At 44.7% G+C, this 13,834-nt stretch overlaps 1 protein-coding gene across 3 annotated transcripts in view; it reads right to left on the bottom strand.

The window, feature by feature from the left end:
* Positions 1-13,834, bottom strand: part of LOC129844743 (YY1-associated factor 2-like) — a 32,871-nt gene that overhangs the window by 6,925 nt on the left and 12,112 nt on the right. For 2 of the 3 annotated variants that reach the window (XM_055912825.1, XM_055912826.1), the window contains one exon: positions 3,857-4,012. In XM_055912825.1, the coding sequence (XP_055768800.1) occupies positions 3,857-4,012 (156 nt within the window). Of the gene's footprint in view, positions 1-3,856; positions 4,013-4,303; positions 4,549-13,834 lie in introns of those variants that run through there. The other variant, XM_055912827.1, reaches the window with a different exon arrangement.

The following is a 13,834-nucleotide window of genomic DNA, read 5'->3' as shown; positions in this document are numbered from 1 at the left end:
ACTACTACTACTAATCACACTATCATACTACTACTAATCCCACTATCATACTACGAGTACTAATCCCACTATCATACTACTACTACTACTACTAATCACACCATACTACTACTACTACTACTACTAATCACACTATCATACTACCACTACTACTACTAATCACACTATCATACTACTACTACTACCAATCACACTATCATACTACCAATACTACTACTAATCACACCATACTACTACTACTACTACTAATCACACCATACTACTACTACTACTACTACTACTAATCACACCATACTACTACTACTAATCCCACTATCATACTACCACTACTACTACTAATCCCACTATCATACTACCACTACTACTAATCCCACTATCATACTACCACTACTACTACTACTAATCACACCATACTACTACTACTACTCACACCATACTACTACTACTACTACTACTACTAATCACACCATACTACTACTACTAATCCCACTATCATACTACCACTACTACTAATCCCACTATCATACTACTACTAATCACACTATCATACTACCACTACTACTACTAATCACACTATCATACTACTACTACTACTAATCTCACTATCATACTACTACTACTACTACTAATCACACTATCATACTACTACTACTACTACTAATCACACTATCATACTACCACTACTACTAATCACACCATACTACTACTACTACTAATCTCACTATCATACTACTACTACTACTACTAATCACACTATCATACTACCACTACTACTAATCACACCATACTACTACCACTACTACTAATCACACCATACTACTACTAATCACACTATCATACTACCAATACTACTACTAATCTCACTATCATACTACTACTACTACTACTAATCACACTATCATACTACCACTACTACTAATCACACTATCATACTACTACTACTACTAATCACACCATACTACTACCACTACTACTAATCACACTATCATACTACCACTACTACTAATCCCACTATCATACTACTACTACTAATCACACTATCATACTACTACTAATCACACTATCATACTACTACTAATACTAATCACACTATCATACTACTACTACTACTAATCACACTATCATACTACCACTACTACTAATCACACTATCATACTACCACTACTACTACTAATCCCACTATCATACTACTACTAATCACACTATACTACCACTACTACTACTAATCACACCATACTACCACTACTACTACTAATCACACTATCATACTACCACTACTACTAATCACACTATCATACTACTACTAATCACACTATCATACTACCACTACTACTACTAATCACACTATCATACTACTACTACTACTAATCACACTATCATACCACTACTACTACTAATCCCACTATCATACTACGAGTACTAATCCCACTATCATACTACTACTACTACTAATCACACCATACTACTACCACTACTACTAATCCCACTATCATACTACTACTACTCACACTATCATACTACTACTACTAATCACACTATCATACTACTACTACTACTAATCACACTATCATACTACTACTAATCACACTATCATACCACTACTACTACTAATCCCACTATCATACTACTACTAATCACACTATCATACCACTACTACTACTAATCATACTACCACTACTACTACTAATCACACTATCATACCACTACTACTACTAATCCCACTATCATACTACGAGTACTAATCCCACTATCATACTACTACTACTACTAATCACACCATACTACCACTACTACTACTACTCACACTATCATACTACTACTACTACTAATCACACTATCATACTACTACTAATCACACTATCATACTACCACTACTACTACTAATCACACTATCATACTACCACTACTACTAATCACACTATCATACTACCACTACTACTAATCACACTATCATACTACTACTAATCACACTATCATACTATCACACTACCACTACTACTAATCACACCATACTACTGATACTACTACTAATCACACTATCATACTACCACTACTACTAATCACACTATCATACTACTACTACTACTAATCACACTATCATACTACCACTACTACTAATCCCACTATCATACTACTACTAATCACACTATCATACTACTACTACTACTAATCACACTATCATACTACCACTACTACTAATCACACTATCATACTACTACTAATCACACTATCATACTACTACTAATCACACTATCATACTACCACTACTACTAATCACACTATCATACTACCACTACTACTAATCACACTATCATACTACTACTAATCCCACTATCATACTACCACTACTACTAATCACACTATCATACCACTACTACTACTAATCCCACTATCATACTACCACTACTACTACTAATCACACTATCATACTACTACTACTACTACTATCCCACTATCATACTACTACTACTAATCACACTATCATACTACCACTACTACTAATCACACTATCATACTACTACTACTACTACTATCCCACTATCATACTACTACTACTAATCCCACTATCATACTACCACTACTACTAATCACACTATCATACCACTACTACTACTACTACTAATCACACTATCATACCACTACTACTACTAATCACACTATCATACCACTACTACTACTAATCCCACTATCATACTACGAGTACTAATCCCACTATCATACTACTACTACTAATCACACCATACTACTACCACTACTACTAATCCCACTATCATACTACTACTACTCACACTATCATACTACTACTACTAATCACACTATCATACTACTACTACTACTAATCACACCATACTACTACTACTACTACTAATCACACTATCATACTACTACTACTACTAATCACACTATCATACTACTACTACTAATCACACTATCATACTACTACTACTACTACTAATCACACTATCATACTACTACTACTACTACTATCCCACTATCATACTACTACTACTACTAATCACACTATCACACCATACTACTACTAATCACACTATCATACTACTACTACTAATCACACTATCATACTACTACTACTAATCACACTATCATACTACTACTACTAATCACACTATCATACTACTACTACTAATCACACTATCATACTACTACTACTAATCACACTATCATACTACTACTAATCACACCATACTACTACTACTACTACTAATCACACTATCATACTACTACTACTACTAATCACACCATACTACTACCACTACTACTAATCCCACTATCATACTACCACTACTCACACTATCATACTACTACTACTACTACTAATCACACCATACTACTACTACTACTACTAATCACGCCATACTACTACTACTACTACTACTACTAATCACACCATACTACTACCACTACTACTAATCCCACTATCATACTACCACTACTCACACTATCATACTACTACTACTACTACTAATCACGCCATACTACTACTACTACTACTACTACTAATCACACTATCATACTACTACTACTACTAATCACACCATACTACTACTACTACTAATCACACCATACTACTACTACTACTACTAATCACACCATACTACTACCACTACTACTAATCCCACTATCATACTACCACTACTCACACTATCATACTACTACTAATCACAGCATACTACTACTACTACTACTACTAATCACGCCATACTACTACTACTACTACTACTACTACTAATCACACCATACTACTACTACTACTACTACTAATCACACCATACTACTACTACAGGTTAAATGCAACAGGTTCATGATAAACAGTTGTTTATCTGTGAATGTTTACCTCATCTTCTTATGGCTGTTCTTCTTCACTGTGGGCTCTTTGTCATTCTTCTCCTGGTCCGTTCTGTCCTTCTTGTCCTTCTTGGGCAGCAGCGTGGGCGAGGCGAACTGCGGCGCTACCCGCTGAGCAACCAGCTGGGAGACAGGACGAGGCTTCCTGTAGGAGCACACCGTACCATTAGTGAGACAGGGAAGCGTTTAGCGAGCGAAACCAATGTGTTATATTTACAAACGATCTAGTAATTAGCCGTTTCTAAGCCATTTATAAAGTATACCTTAATGTAAAGTGTCGACAATAACGGTTGAAAAAGCTGGAAACTTGGATACAGCAATCAACGTTGATCTCAAAGTTGAGCAATGACGTCACTTATGGGGAAACAGAACCACGCCAACATAACAAGTGAAAAGGCCGAAGCAGTGACCACTAACCACCCAGCTTAATACTTACAACAACATACAGCATTGAATGCAATCTGTGGGTGTAGCCAAACCTACTCTCTGAAGAAGCAGCTACCCCATGTCCTCCTCCTCCGTCAAAATGCTTCACAAAAACATGCATTATGCAATTATTCCAGTAGCACTGTATGCATGAGCTGCCAGGTCCTGTACGTTGCTTCTTTAGGGGCGGACAAATGACTAGTGTGAATGCCAGCCCAGCCCACAGTGCTGACAGACCCATCTGCTGTTCTGCCATGGTGAGATTACTACACCATACAGCCAGTGTGTGTGTGTGTGTGTGTGTGTGTGTGTGTGTGTGTGTGTGTGTGTGTTGTGTTCTGCCATGGTGAGATTACTACACCATACAGTCAGTGTGTGTGTGTGTTGTGTTGTGTTCTGCCATGGTGAGATTACTAAACCATACAGTCAGTGTGTGTGTGTGTGTGTGTGTGTGTTGTGTTCTGCCATGGTGAGATTACTACACCATACAGTCAGTGTGTGTGTGTGTGTGTGTGTGTGTGTGTGTGTGTGTGTGTGTGTGTGTGTGTGTGTGTGTGTGTGTTGTGTTCTGCCATGGTGAGATTACTACACCATACAGTCAGTGTGTGTGTGTGTGTGTGTGTGTGTTGTGTTCTGCCATGGTGAGATTACTACACCATACAGTCAGTGTGTGTGTGTGTGTGTGTGTGTGTTGTGTTCTGCCATGGTGAGATTACTACACCATACAGTCTCTGTACTGAGTGCAGAGTGATCTTTCCTTTCAGTGGTTCCCTCTAGAACAAAACACACACACGCTGACATTTCACAGATGAGCCCTCGAGGCATGCAGAAACCCGACCAGCACATTTTGTACCAAATTCACCACCATGAGAGTAATTGTCATCAGCTTGTCTAGTCAGTTCCAATCACGCTGTAGTAAGATGGAGAAACAGTTTAGCCTAGAAAATACTCCTCGTTTCTGCAGTGCTACTTATCAGCATGCTTATCTGTGATGGATCCGTTTATCTGCTGAAGTATTACTCTCAAATAGAACAGTACTTGACTTTCTGACACACGGAAACCATGACAACTACAGCTGGACCGAGTCGCTAAGGGAAGAGGAAGGCATTGTTTAGTTTAGATGACCATAATGGCCTCAATTATGCGACAGCCTGAAAAAGCTACATCCAAGTGTTGTTCTGAAAATCCCCTTACAGTAACTGCATCAAGGCCAGCCAGCGTGGACATGTATCACATGGCCTATATACTGCCAGAGACACAGAGATAGAGGGAGCGAGAGAGAGAAAGAGAGAGGGGGGTGGAAGAGATAGAGTCACAGCACAGCCCACCACGGAACTAACCAATGTTGACAACTTTAATCAGCCGGAGAACAATCTCTCAGTAATAACATAATGCATGTTGTTGTGTGTGTTGAAGATCATCTGTGTCCCGACTCCACAAACACATTGGGATGGATGACGAGAGCGGCTGCAAGGTGAGAGAGCAGCCTGCTGCCAGGACTGATACTGTCATGTTGTACAGAGGTGGAGTGGTTAACAGAGCACAGCAGTTAACCCAATCAGAGGTCATTAAGAAAGCACGTACTATAGGTCTCGTGTGTGTGTGTGTGTGTGTGTGTGTGTGTGTGTGTGTGTGTGTGTGTGTGTGTGTGTGTGTGTGTGTGTGTGTGTGTGTGTGTGTGTGTGTGTGTGTGTGTGTGTGTGCGTGCGTGCGTGCGTGTTGTCCAGTATTGGCCTAGCATTTACACACCACATCAGGTCAAGCTGGGACAGGGACAGTAACTGAGGCATTGATTCCAATAGGATGACTTTCCTCAGTGTCTGGCTCGGCACACTAGTCTATGTTCTGACATTAATGTTGTGTGTTGGAACCACTGTGTGGGAGTGTGATTTTCAATCAATAGCCCACTCCTGGAATCTGTTCTAGAATGGCTAATGGAGTCTGCCGCTATGAAACTAGGACATCAAGGAGGGGTTTAAATAAATGCACCAAACAGCAGAAAGACAGAGTGGATTTCCTTTCAGCAAAGATAAGTAATGATGAGGTGCCTTTAGATCTTACATCACTGTCTCTAGTCTCTACACTGCCCTGACACTTCACATTATTCACCAATCAATTGGTGTATATTTCATTGAAATGAATAATGAACAGAAGTAGCCTAAATCTCTCTCTCTCGTAGGGTATTTCACCCAATAGATATGGGAGTTCTTTTCAAATTCTTTGTGGATCTGTGTAATCTGAGGGATAGATGAGTCTCTAATATGGTCATACATTGGGCAGGAGGTTAGGAAGTGCAGCTCAGTTTCCACCTCATTTTGTGGGCAGTGGCAACATAGCCTGTCCTCTCTTGAGAGCCAGGTCTGCCTACGGCGGCCTTTCTCAATAGCAAGGCTCTCTCTCTCTCTCTGGATGACTGCACATCCTGTCACACTTCTTCCCACTCTTCCCTCCCCCTGTCTGTCAGCCTCTCTAATGATGTGGTTGTGTTATACAGTAATGTTAAAACAGAGAGACACCAGGCCCTGCCATCATTAACACCATGGGTCCTGATAACTCATTGGCCCAGGCATAACACTGGTGTCTCACAGGGCTGCTGTTTGACCACAGCTGGCTGAAACTGTCAGCTCTCAGTGTTGTACTGCTGCAGTATGTCTCATGGCTGCTGTTTGACCACAGCTGGCTGAAACTGTCAGCTCTCAGTGTTGTATTGCTGCAGTATGTCTCATGGCTGCTGTTAGACCACAGCTGGCTGAAACTGTCAGCTCTCAGTGTTGTATTGCTGCAGTATGTCTCATGGCTGCTGTTAGACCACAGCTGGCTGAAACTGTCAGCTCTCAGTGTTGTATTGCTGCAGTATGTCTCATGGCTGCTGTTAGACCACAGCTGGCTGAAACTGTCAGCTCTCAGTGTTGTACTGCTGCAGTATGTCTCATGGCTGCTGTTTGACCACAGCTGGCTGAAACTGTCAGCTCTCAGTGTTGTATTGCTGCAGTATGTCTCAGGGCTGCTGTTAGACCACAGCTGGCTGAAACTGTCAGCTCTCAGTGTTGTATTGCTGCAGTGTGTCTCATGGCTGCTGTTAGACCACAGCTGGCTGAAACTGTCAGCTATCAGTGTTGTACTGCTGCAGTATGTCTCATGGCTGCTGTTAGACCACAGCTGGCTGAAACTGTAAACTCTCAAAGTGTTGTATTGCTGCAGTATGTCTCATGGCTGCTGTTAGACCACAGCTGGCTGAAACTGTAAACTCTCAAAGTGTTGTATTGCTGCAGTATGTCTCAGGGCTGCTGTTTGACCACAGCTGGCTGAAACTGTCAGCTCTCAGTGTTGTATTGCTGCAGTATGTCTCAGGGCTGCTGTTAGACCACAGCTGGCTGAAACTGTCAGCTCTCAGTGTTGTACTGCTGCAGTATGTCTCATGGCTGCTGTTAGACCACAGCTGGTTGAAACTGTCAGCTATCAGTGTTGTACTGCTGCAGTATATCTCATGAGGTCAACCTGAAATCATCTGTAGTCTTCGCTCTTTCTTTAACACAGTCCACACAAAAACACCAGTTCCCCTTAGACAACATAGTGCAAGTTATTCAATTGAAGACTAATGAAAGATTAGCCCCAGATCTGTTGGAGCTTTGGCCACCGGACTATCGTTGTCATGCACTAGACAACGAGAGGAGTTGGCACATACAGATCTGGGATCAGCCCAGTGTAAGCTGAATAATACAGTGTTAATCAGAGCAGAGCAGGAGTCCTCTGTCCTCCCACAGACCAGTCAATCTACAAGCTCAGTGTTCTGTCACATCTCCCTTTCAGCAGGTCGGTGTGTGTGTGTGTGTGTGTGTGTGTGTGTGTGTGTGTGTGTGTCACGCCCTGGCCTTAGTATTATTTGTTTTATTTATTATTTTAGTTAGGTCAGGGTGTGACATGGGGTATGTGTGTATTTTGGGGTATTATATGGTAGAGGGGGTGTTTGGTGTAGTTTATGGTTTGGTGTTGAGTGTATGTGTCTAGCTGTGTCTATGTTGGGTGTAGTTCTAGGAAAGTCTATGGTGGCCGGAATGGGTTCTCAATTAGAGACAGCTGATTTCGGTTGTCTCTAATTGGGAGCCATATTTAAGGCTGCCATAGGCTTTAGCTGTTTGTGGGTCATTGTTTGTGTATCTGTATAGTTCGACGTAAGTAGTTTGTGTGTGCACTTACGTTTGAAGTTTTCACGATCGTTTGTTGTTTTCGTTAGTGTTGTATAAGTGTGTAGTGTTCATCTTCGTCGTTGCTATTAAAAAAGAAGATGTATTCAAATCATGTTGCGCCTTGGTCCTCTCGTTCATGTCAACACGATCGTGACAGTGTGTGTGTGTGTGTGTGTGTGTGTGTGTGTGTGTGTGTGTGTGTTACTCCTCCTACTGGGATCCAGTGACATGATTAATGTCTCTCCCTGCCAGAACACGCTACTGCTATGCTGCTCTCCATTGGAGCTGTGTGTGTGTGTGTGTGTGTGTGTGTGTGTGTGTGTGTGTGTGTGTGTGTGTGTGTGTGTGTGTGTGTGTAAGAGATTGCTCTCTGCTTCCTATAGTTTATGGCACCTCCACAGCATTTGGCCCACTACACCCTAGACCCCCCCACCCCCCTCCTCTGGAAGTCCTATAGAGTCATTTTCTCAATTTATATACACACACACACATGTACATTTGCATTCTATTCTATGCTGCATCACAGCGTACTGTACAGTTTAGTATGGTGTAGGTGTAGGGATAAAAGATGGCTTACATGCACTGTGTGGAGGATATTTGTAAGTATGCCCCATGATTGGTGGAGGCAGATGCCCACGCAGTGTACTGTACAATTTACATAATATAACATTTACTGCTGAAAGTCTGAAATAGGCATGGGTAAACAGTATCAACATGACAACTGTGTTTTCAGTACAACAGACCTTTTCTCCAGAGAGGTCCTGCAAAAGACTACACGGAGGGTGTGTGTGTTCACTGCTCACACACTTGCAGTTCCCCCATCATTCAAGCTGTCATACGAGGCCTCAGGCGAAGTTCAGTAAATATCCGTCTGAACTTGAACTTGTGGAAACATACTCGCATAATACTGGCTACAGTAGAATCCTGACTGTTCCTTCCCTCGGGCTGAAAGTGTCAGAGAACTCATTAGTGGACAGCTGGTGGGTTGGAAGGTCAAATACAATTTGGTCTTCACACACCCAGTTATCAGACTGCTAGCCGGACGGCTAATGTTTGGTCTTCACACACTCAGTTATTAGACTGCTAGCCGGACGGCTAATGTTTGGTCTTCACACACCCAGTTATTAGACTGCTAGCCGGACGGCTAATGTTTGGTCTTCACACACCCAGTTATTAGACTGCTAGCCGGACGGCTAATGTTTGGTCTTCACACACCCAGTTATTAGACTGCTAGCCGGACGGCTAATGTTTGGTCTTCACACACCCAGTTATTAGACTGCTAGCCGGACGGCTAATGTTTGGTCTTCACACACCCAGTTACTAGACTGCTAGCCGGACGGCTAATGTTTGGTCTTCACACACCCAGTTATTAGACTGCTAGCCGGACGGCTAATGTTTGGTCTTCACACACCCAGTTACTAGACTGCTAGCCGGACGGCTAATGTTTGGTCTTCACACACCCAGTTACTAGACTGCTAGCCGGACGGCTAATGTTTGGTCTTCACACACCCAGTTATTAGACTGCTAGCCGGACGGCTAATGTTTGGTCTTCACACACCCAGTTATTAGACTGCTAGCCGGACGGCTAATGTTTGGTCTTCACACACCCAGTTATTAGACTGCTAGCCGGACGGCTAATGTTTGGTCTTCACACACCCAGTTATCAGACTGCTAGCCGGACGGCTAATGTTTAGTCTTCACACACCAAGTTATTAGACTGCTAGCCGGACGGCTAATGTTTAGTCTTCACACACCCAGTTATTAGACTGCTAGCCGGACGGCTAATGTTTGGTCTTCACACACCCAGTTATTAGACTGCTAGCCGGACGGCTAATGTTTAGTCTTCACACACCCAGTTATTAGACTGCTAGCCGGACGGCTAATGTTTGGTCTTCACACACCCAGTTATTAGACTGCTAGCCGGACGGCTAATGTTTAGTCTTCACACACCCAGTTATTAGACTGCTAGCCGGACGGCTAATGTTTGGTCTTCACACACCCAGTTATTAGACTGCTAGCCGGACGGCTAATGTTTAGTCTTCACACACCCAGTTATTAGACTGCTAGCCGGACGGCTAATGTTTGGTCTTCACACACCCAGTTATTAGACTGCTAGCCGGACGGCTAATGTTTAGTCTTCACACACCCAGTTATTAGACTGCTAGCCGGACGGCTAATGTTTGGTCTTCACACACCCAGTTATTAGACTGCTAGCCGGACGGCTAATGTTTGGTCTTCACACCCCCAGTTATTAGACTGCTAGCCGGACGGCTAATGTTTGGTCTTCACACACCCAGTTATTAGACTGCTAGCCGGACGGCTAATGTTTAGTCTTCACACACCCAGTTATTAGACTGCTAGCCGGACGGCTAATGTTTGGTCTTCACACACCCAGTTATTAGACTGCTAGCCGGACGGCTAATGTTTGGTCTTCACACACCCAGTTATTAGACTGCTAGCCGGACGGCTAATGTTTGGTCTTCACACACCCAGTTATTAGACTGCTAGCCGGACGGCTAATGTTTGGAAAGCGCCGTTTCTAACAGTTGTCCAGCGGCAGTTAAATCACCCTCTCATGAAGAGTGTTTTATGGTTTTCTAATGACTAGAAGCTAGAGCAGTGAGAGCACTGGAATAACTTGGTGTGTCTCCTCTCCAATGGCTGTAAAATACCTGAACGCAGAGTGGGATAATCATTAAAAGAATGGTGTGTAATTTGCCTTCCTGTATCCATCTCATAACGTGGCTAATGGCGTGTCTTTAATGGTCTGGGAATAACGCGTGGCGGAGTGTTTACTGCCGTGCCAATTCAACTGCACATGTCACAAGCTCTTTAGTCATGTTCGTTTTGGTTACCCCCTCCTCTCTCCCTCGTTTCTTCTCTCTTCCCTCTGTCCTTCCTCCTCCTCCCTCTACACTCCTTTCTTCCTCCCTGGCATCTGTTGCCATCCTCCCATCCCAGAGACAGTACAGCCTCGTTGACAACGTGCTTTCAATTCTGGTTCTATCTTCTCAGCAGCATCAGAGAGAGCAGCTCTGCCAAACCTCAGCTTTGTAAAACATTCATCTTAATCTAACTGCTGGCTGCACGCAACCAAATCATCTCTCTCTCTCCCTCTCTCTCTCTCTCTCTCTCTCCCCATGTCTCTCTCTCTCCCCTGTCTCTCTCTCTCTCTCCCAGTGTCTCTCTCCCTCCCCCTCTCTCCCCGTCTCTCTCTCTCTCTCCCCGTGTCTCTCTCTCTCTCTCCACATGTCTCTCTCTCTCTCTCCCCGTGTCTCTCTCTCTCTCTCTCTCCCCGTGTCTCTTTCTCTCTCCGTGTCTCTCTCTCTCTCCCCGTGTCTCTCTCTCTCTCTCCCGTGTCTCTCTCTCCCCGTGTCTCTCTCTCTCTCCCGTGTCTCTCTCTCCCCGTGTCTCTCTCTCTCCCCGTGTCTCTCTCTCTCCCCGTGTCTCTCTCTCTCTCCCGTGTCTCTCTCTCCCCGTGTATCTCTCTCTCTCTCCCCGTGTCTCTCTCTCTCTCTCTCCCCCCGTGTCTCTCTCTCTCTCTCCCCGTGTCTCTCTCTCTCTCTCCCCGTGTCTCTCTCTCTCCCCGTGTCTCTCTCTCTCTCCCGTGTCTCTCTCTCTCCCCGTGTCTCTCTCTCTCCCCGTGTCTCTCTCTCTCTCCCGTGTCTCTCTCTCCCCGTGTCTCTCTCTCTCTCTCCCCGTGTCTCTCTCTCTCTCTCCCCGTGTCTCTCTCTCTCCCCGTGTCTCTCTCTCTCCCGTGTCTCTCTCTCCCCGTGTCTCTCTCTCTCTCTCCCCGTGTCTCTCTCTCTCCCCGTGTCTCTCTCTCTCCCAGTGTCTCTCTCTCTCTCCCGTGTCTCTCTCTCCCCGTGTCTCTCTCTCTCTCTACGCGTGGCTCTCTCTCTCTCTCTCTCCCCATGTCTCTCTCTCTCTCTCCCCGTGTCTCTCTCTCTCCCCGTGTCTCTCTCTCTCTCCCGTGTCTCTCTCTCTCCCCGTGTCTCTCTCTCTCCCGTGTCTCTCTCTCTCCCGTGTCTCTCTCTCTCCCCGTGTCTCTCTCTCTCCCGTGTCTCTCTCCCCGTGTCTCTCTCTCTCCCCGTGTCTCTCTCTCTCTCTCCCCGTGGCTCTCTCTCTCTCTCCCCGTGTCTCTCTCTCTCCCCGTGTCTGTCTCTCTCTCCCGTGTCTCTCTCCCCGTGTCTCTCTCTCTCCCCGTGTCTCTCTCTCTCTCCCGTGTCTCTCTCTCCCCGTGTCTCTCTCTCTCTCTCCCCGTGTCTCTCTCTCTCCCCGTGTCTCTCTCTCTCTCCCGTGTCTCTCTCTCCCCGTGTCTCTCTCTCTCTCTCCCCGTGTCTCTCTCTCTCTCTCTCCCCCCGTGTCTCTCTCTCTCTCTCTCTCCCCGTGTCTCTCTCTCTCTCTCCCCGTGTCTCTCTCTCTCTCTCCCCGTGTCTCTCTCTCTCCCCGTGTCTCTCTCTCTCTCCCGTGTCTCTCTCTCTCCCCGTGTCTCTCTCTCTCCCCGTGTCTCTCTCTCTCCCCGTGTCTCTCTCTCTCCCCGTGTCTCTCTCTCTCCCCGTGTCTCTCTCTCTCCCGTGTCTCTCTCTCTCTCCCCGTGTCTCTCTCTCTCTCTACGCGTGGCTCTCTCTCTCTCTCCCCGTGTCTCTCTCTCTCCCCGTCTCTCTCTCTCCCCGTGTCTCTCTCTCTCCCCGTGTCTCTCTCTCTCTCCCGTGTCTCTCTCTCTCCCCGTGTCTCTCTCTCTCCCGTGTCTCTCTCTCTCCCGTGTCTCTCTCTCTCCCGTGTCTCTCTCTCTCCCGTGTCTCTCTCTCTCCCCGTGTCTCTCTCTCTCCCGTGTCTCTCTCCCCCGTCTCTCTCTCTCTCTCCCCGTGGCTCTCTCTCTCTCTCCCCGTGTCTCTCTCAAATTCAAATTCAAATTCAAGCTGCTTTATTGGCATGAAAAACATTGTGTCAATATTGCCAAAGCAACAATGTATACAATATACATTCTAATACAATTAAAACAATGACAAATAATAATATAGAATGGCAGTAAATAATAATACAAAATTAAATATAAAAATAGTAACAATAAAATGGTAACAGTCAATAATGTAATGTAATAAAAAATGAAACTATAACTAACTTAAAACTAAATAACGCTCTCTCTCTCCCCTGTCTCTCTCTCTCCCAGTGTCTCTCTCCCTCTCTCCGTGTCTCTCTCTCCCTCTCTCCGTGTCTCTCTCTCTCTCTCCCCCCGTGTCTCTCTCTCTCTCCCTGTGTCTCTCTCTCTCTCTCTCTCCCAGTGTCTCTCTCTCCCGTGTCTCTCTCTCCCCGTGTCGCTCTCTCTCCCCGTGTCTCTCTCTCTCTCCGTG

The sequence above is a fragment of the Salvelinus fontinalis genome, unplaced genomic scaffold (genome assembly GCF_029448725.1).
Source record: "Salvelinus fontinalis isolate EN_2023a unplaced genomic scaffold, ASM2944872v1 scaffold_0219, whole genome shotgun sequence".
Lineage (NCBI taxonomy): Eukaryota > Metazoa > Chordata > Actinopteri > Salmoniformes > Salmonidae > Salvelinus > Salvelinus fontinalis.
Note: the sequence above shows the minus strand (reverse complement) of the source record. Positions and strands in the feature narration are given on the sequence as shown.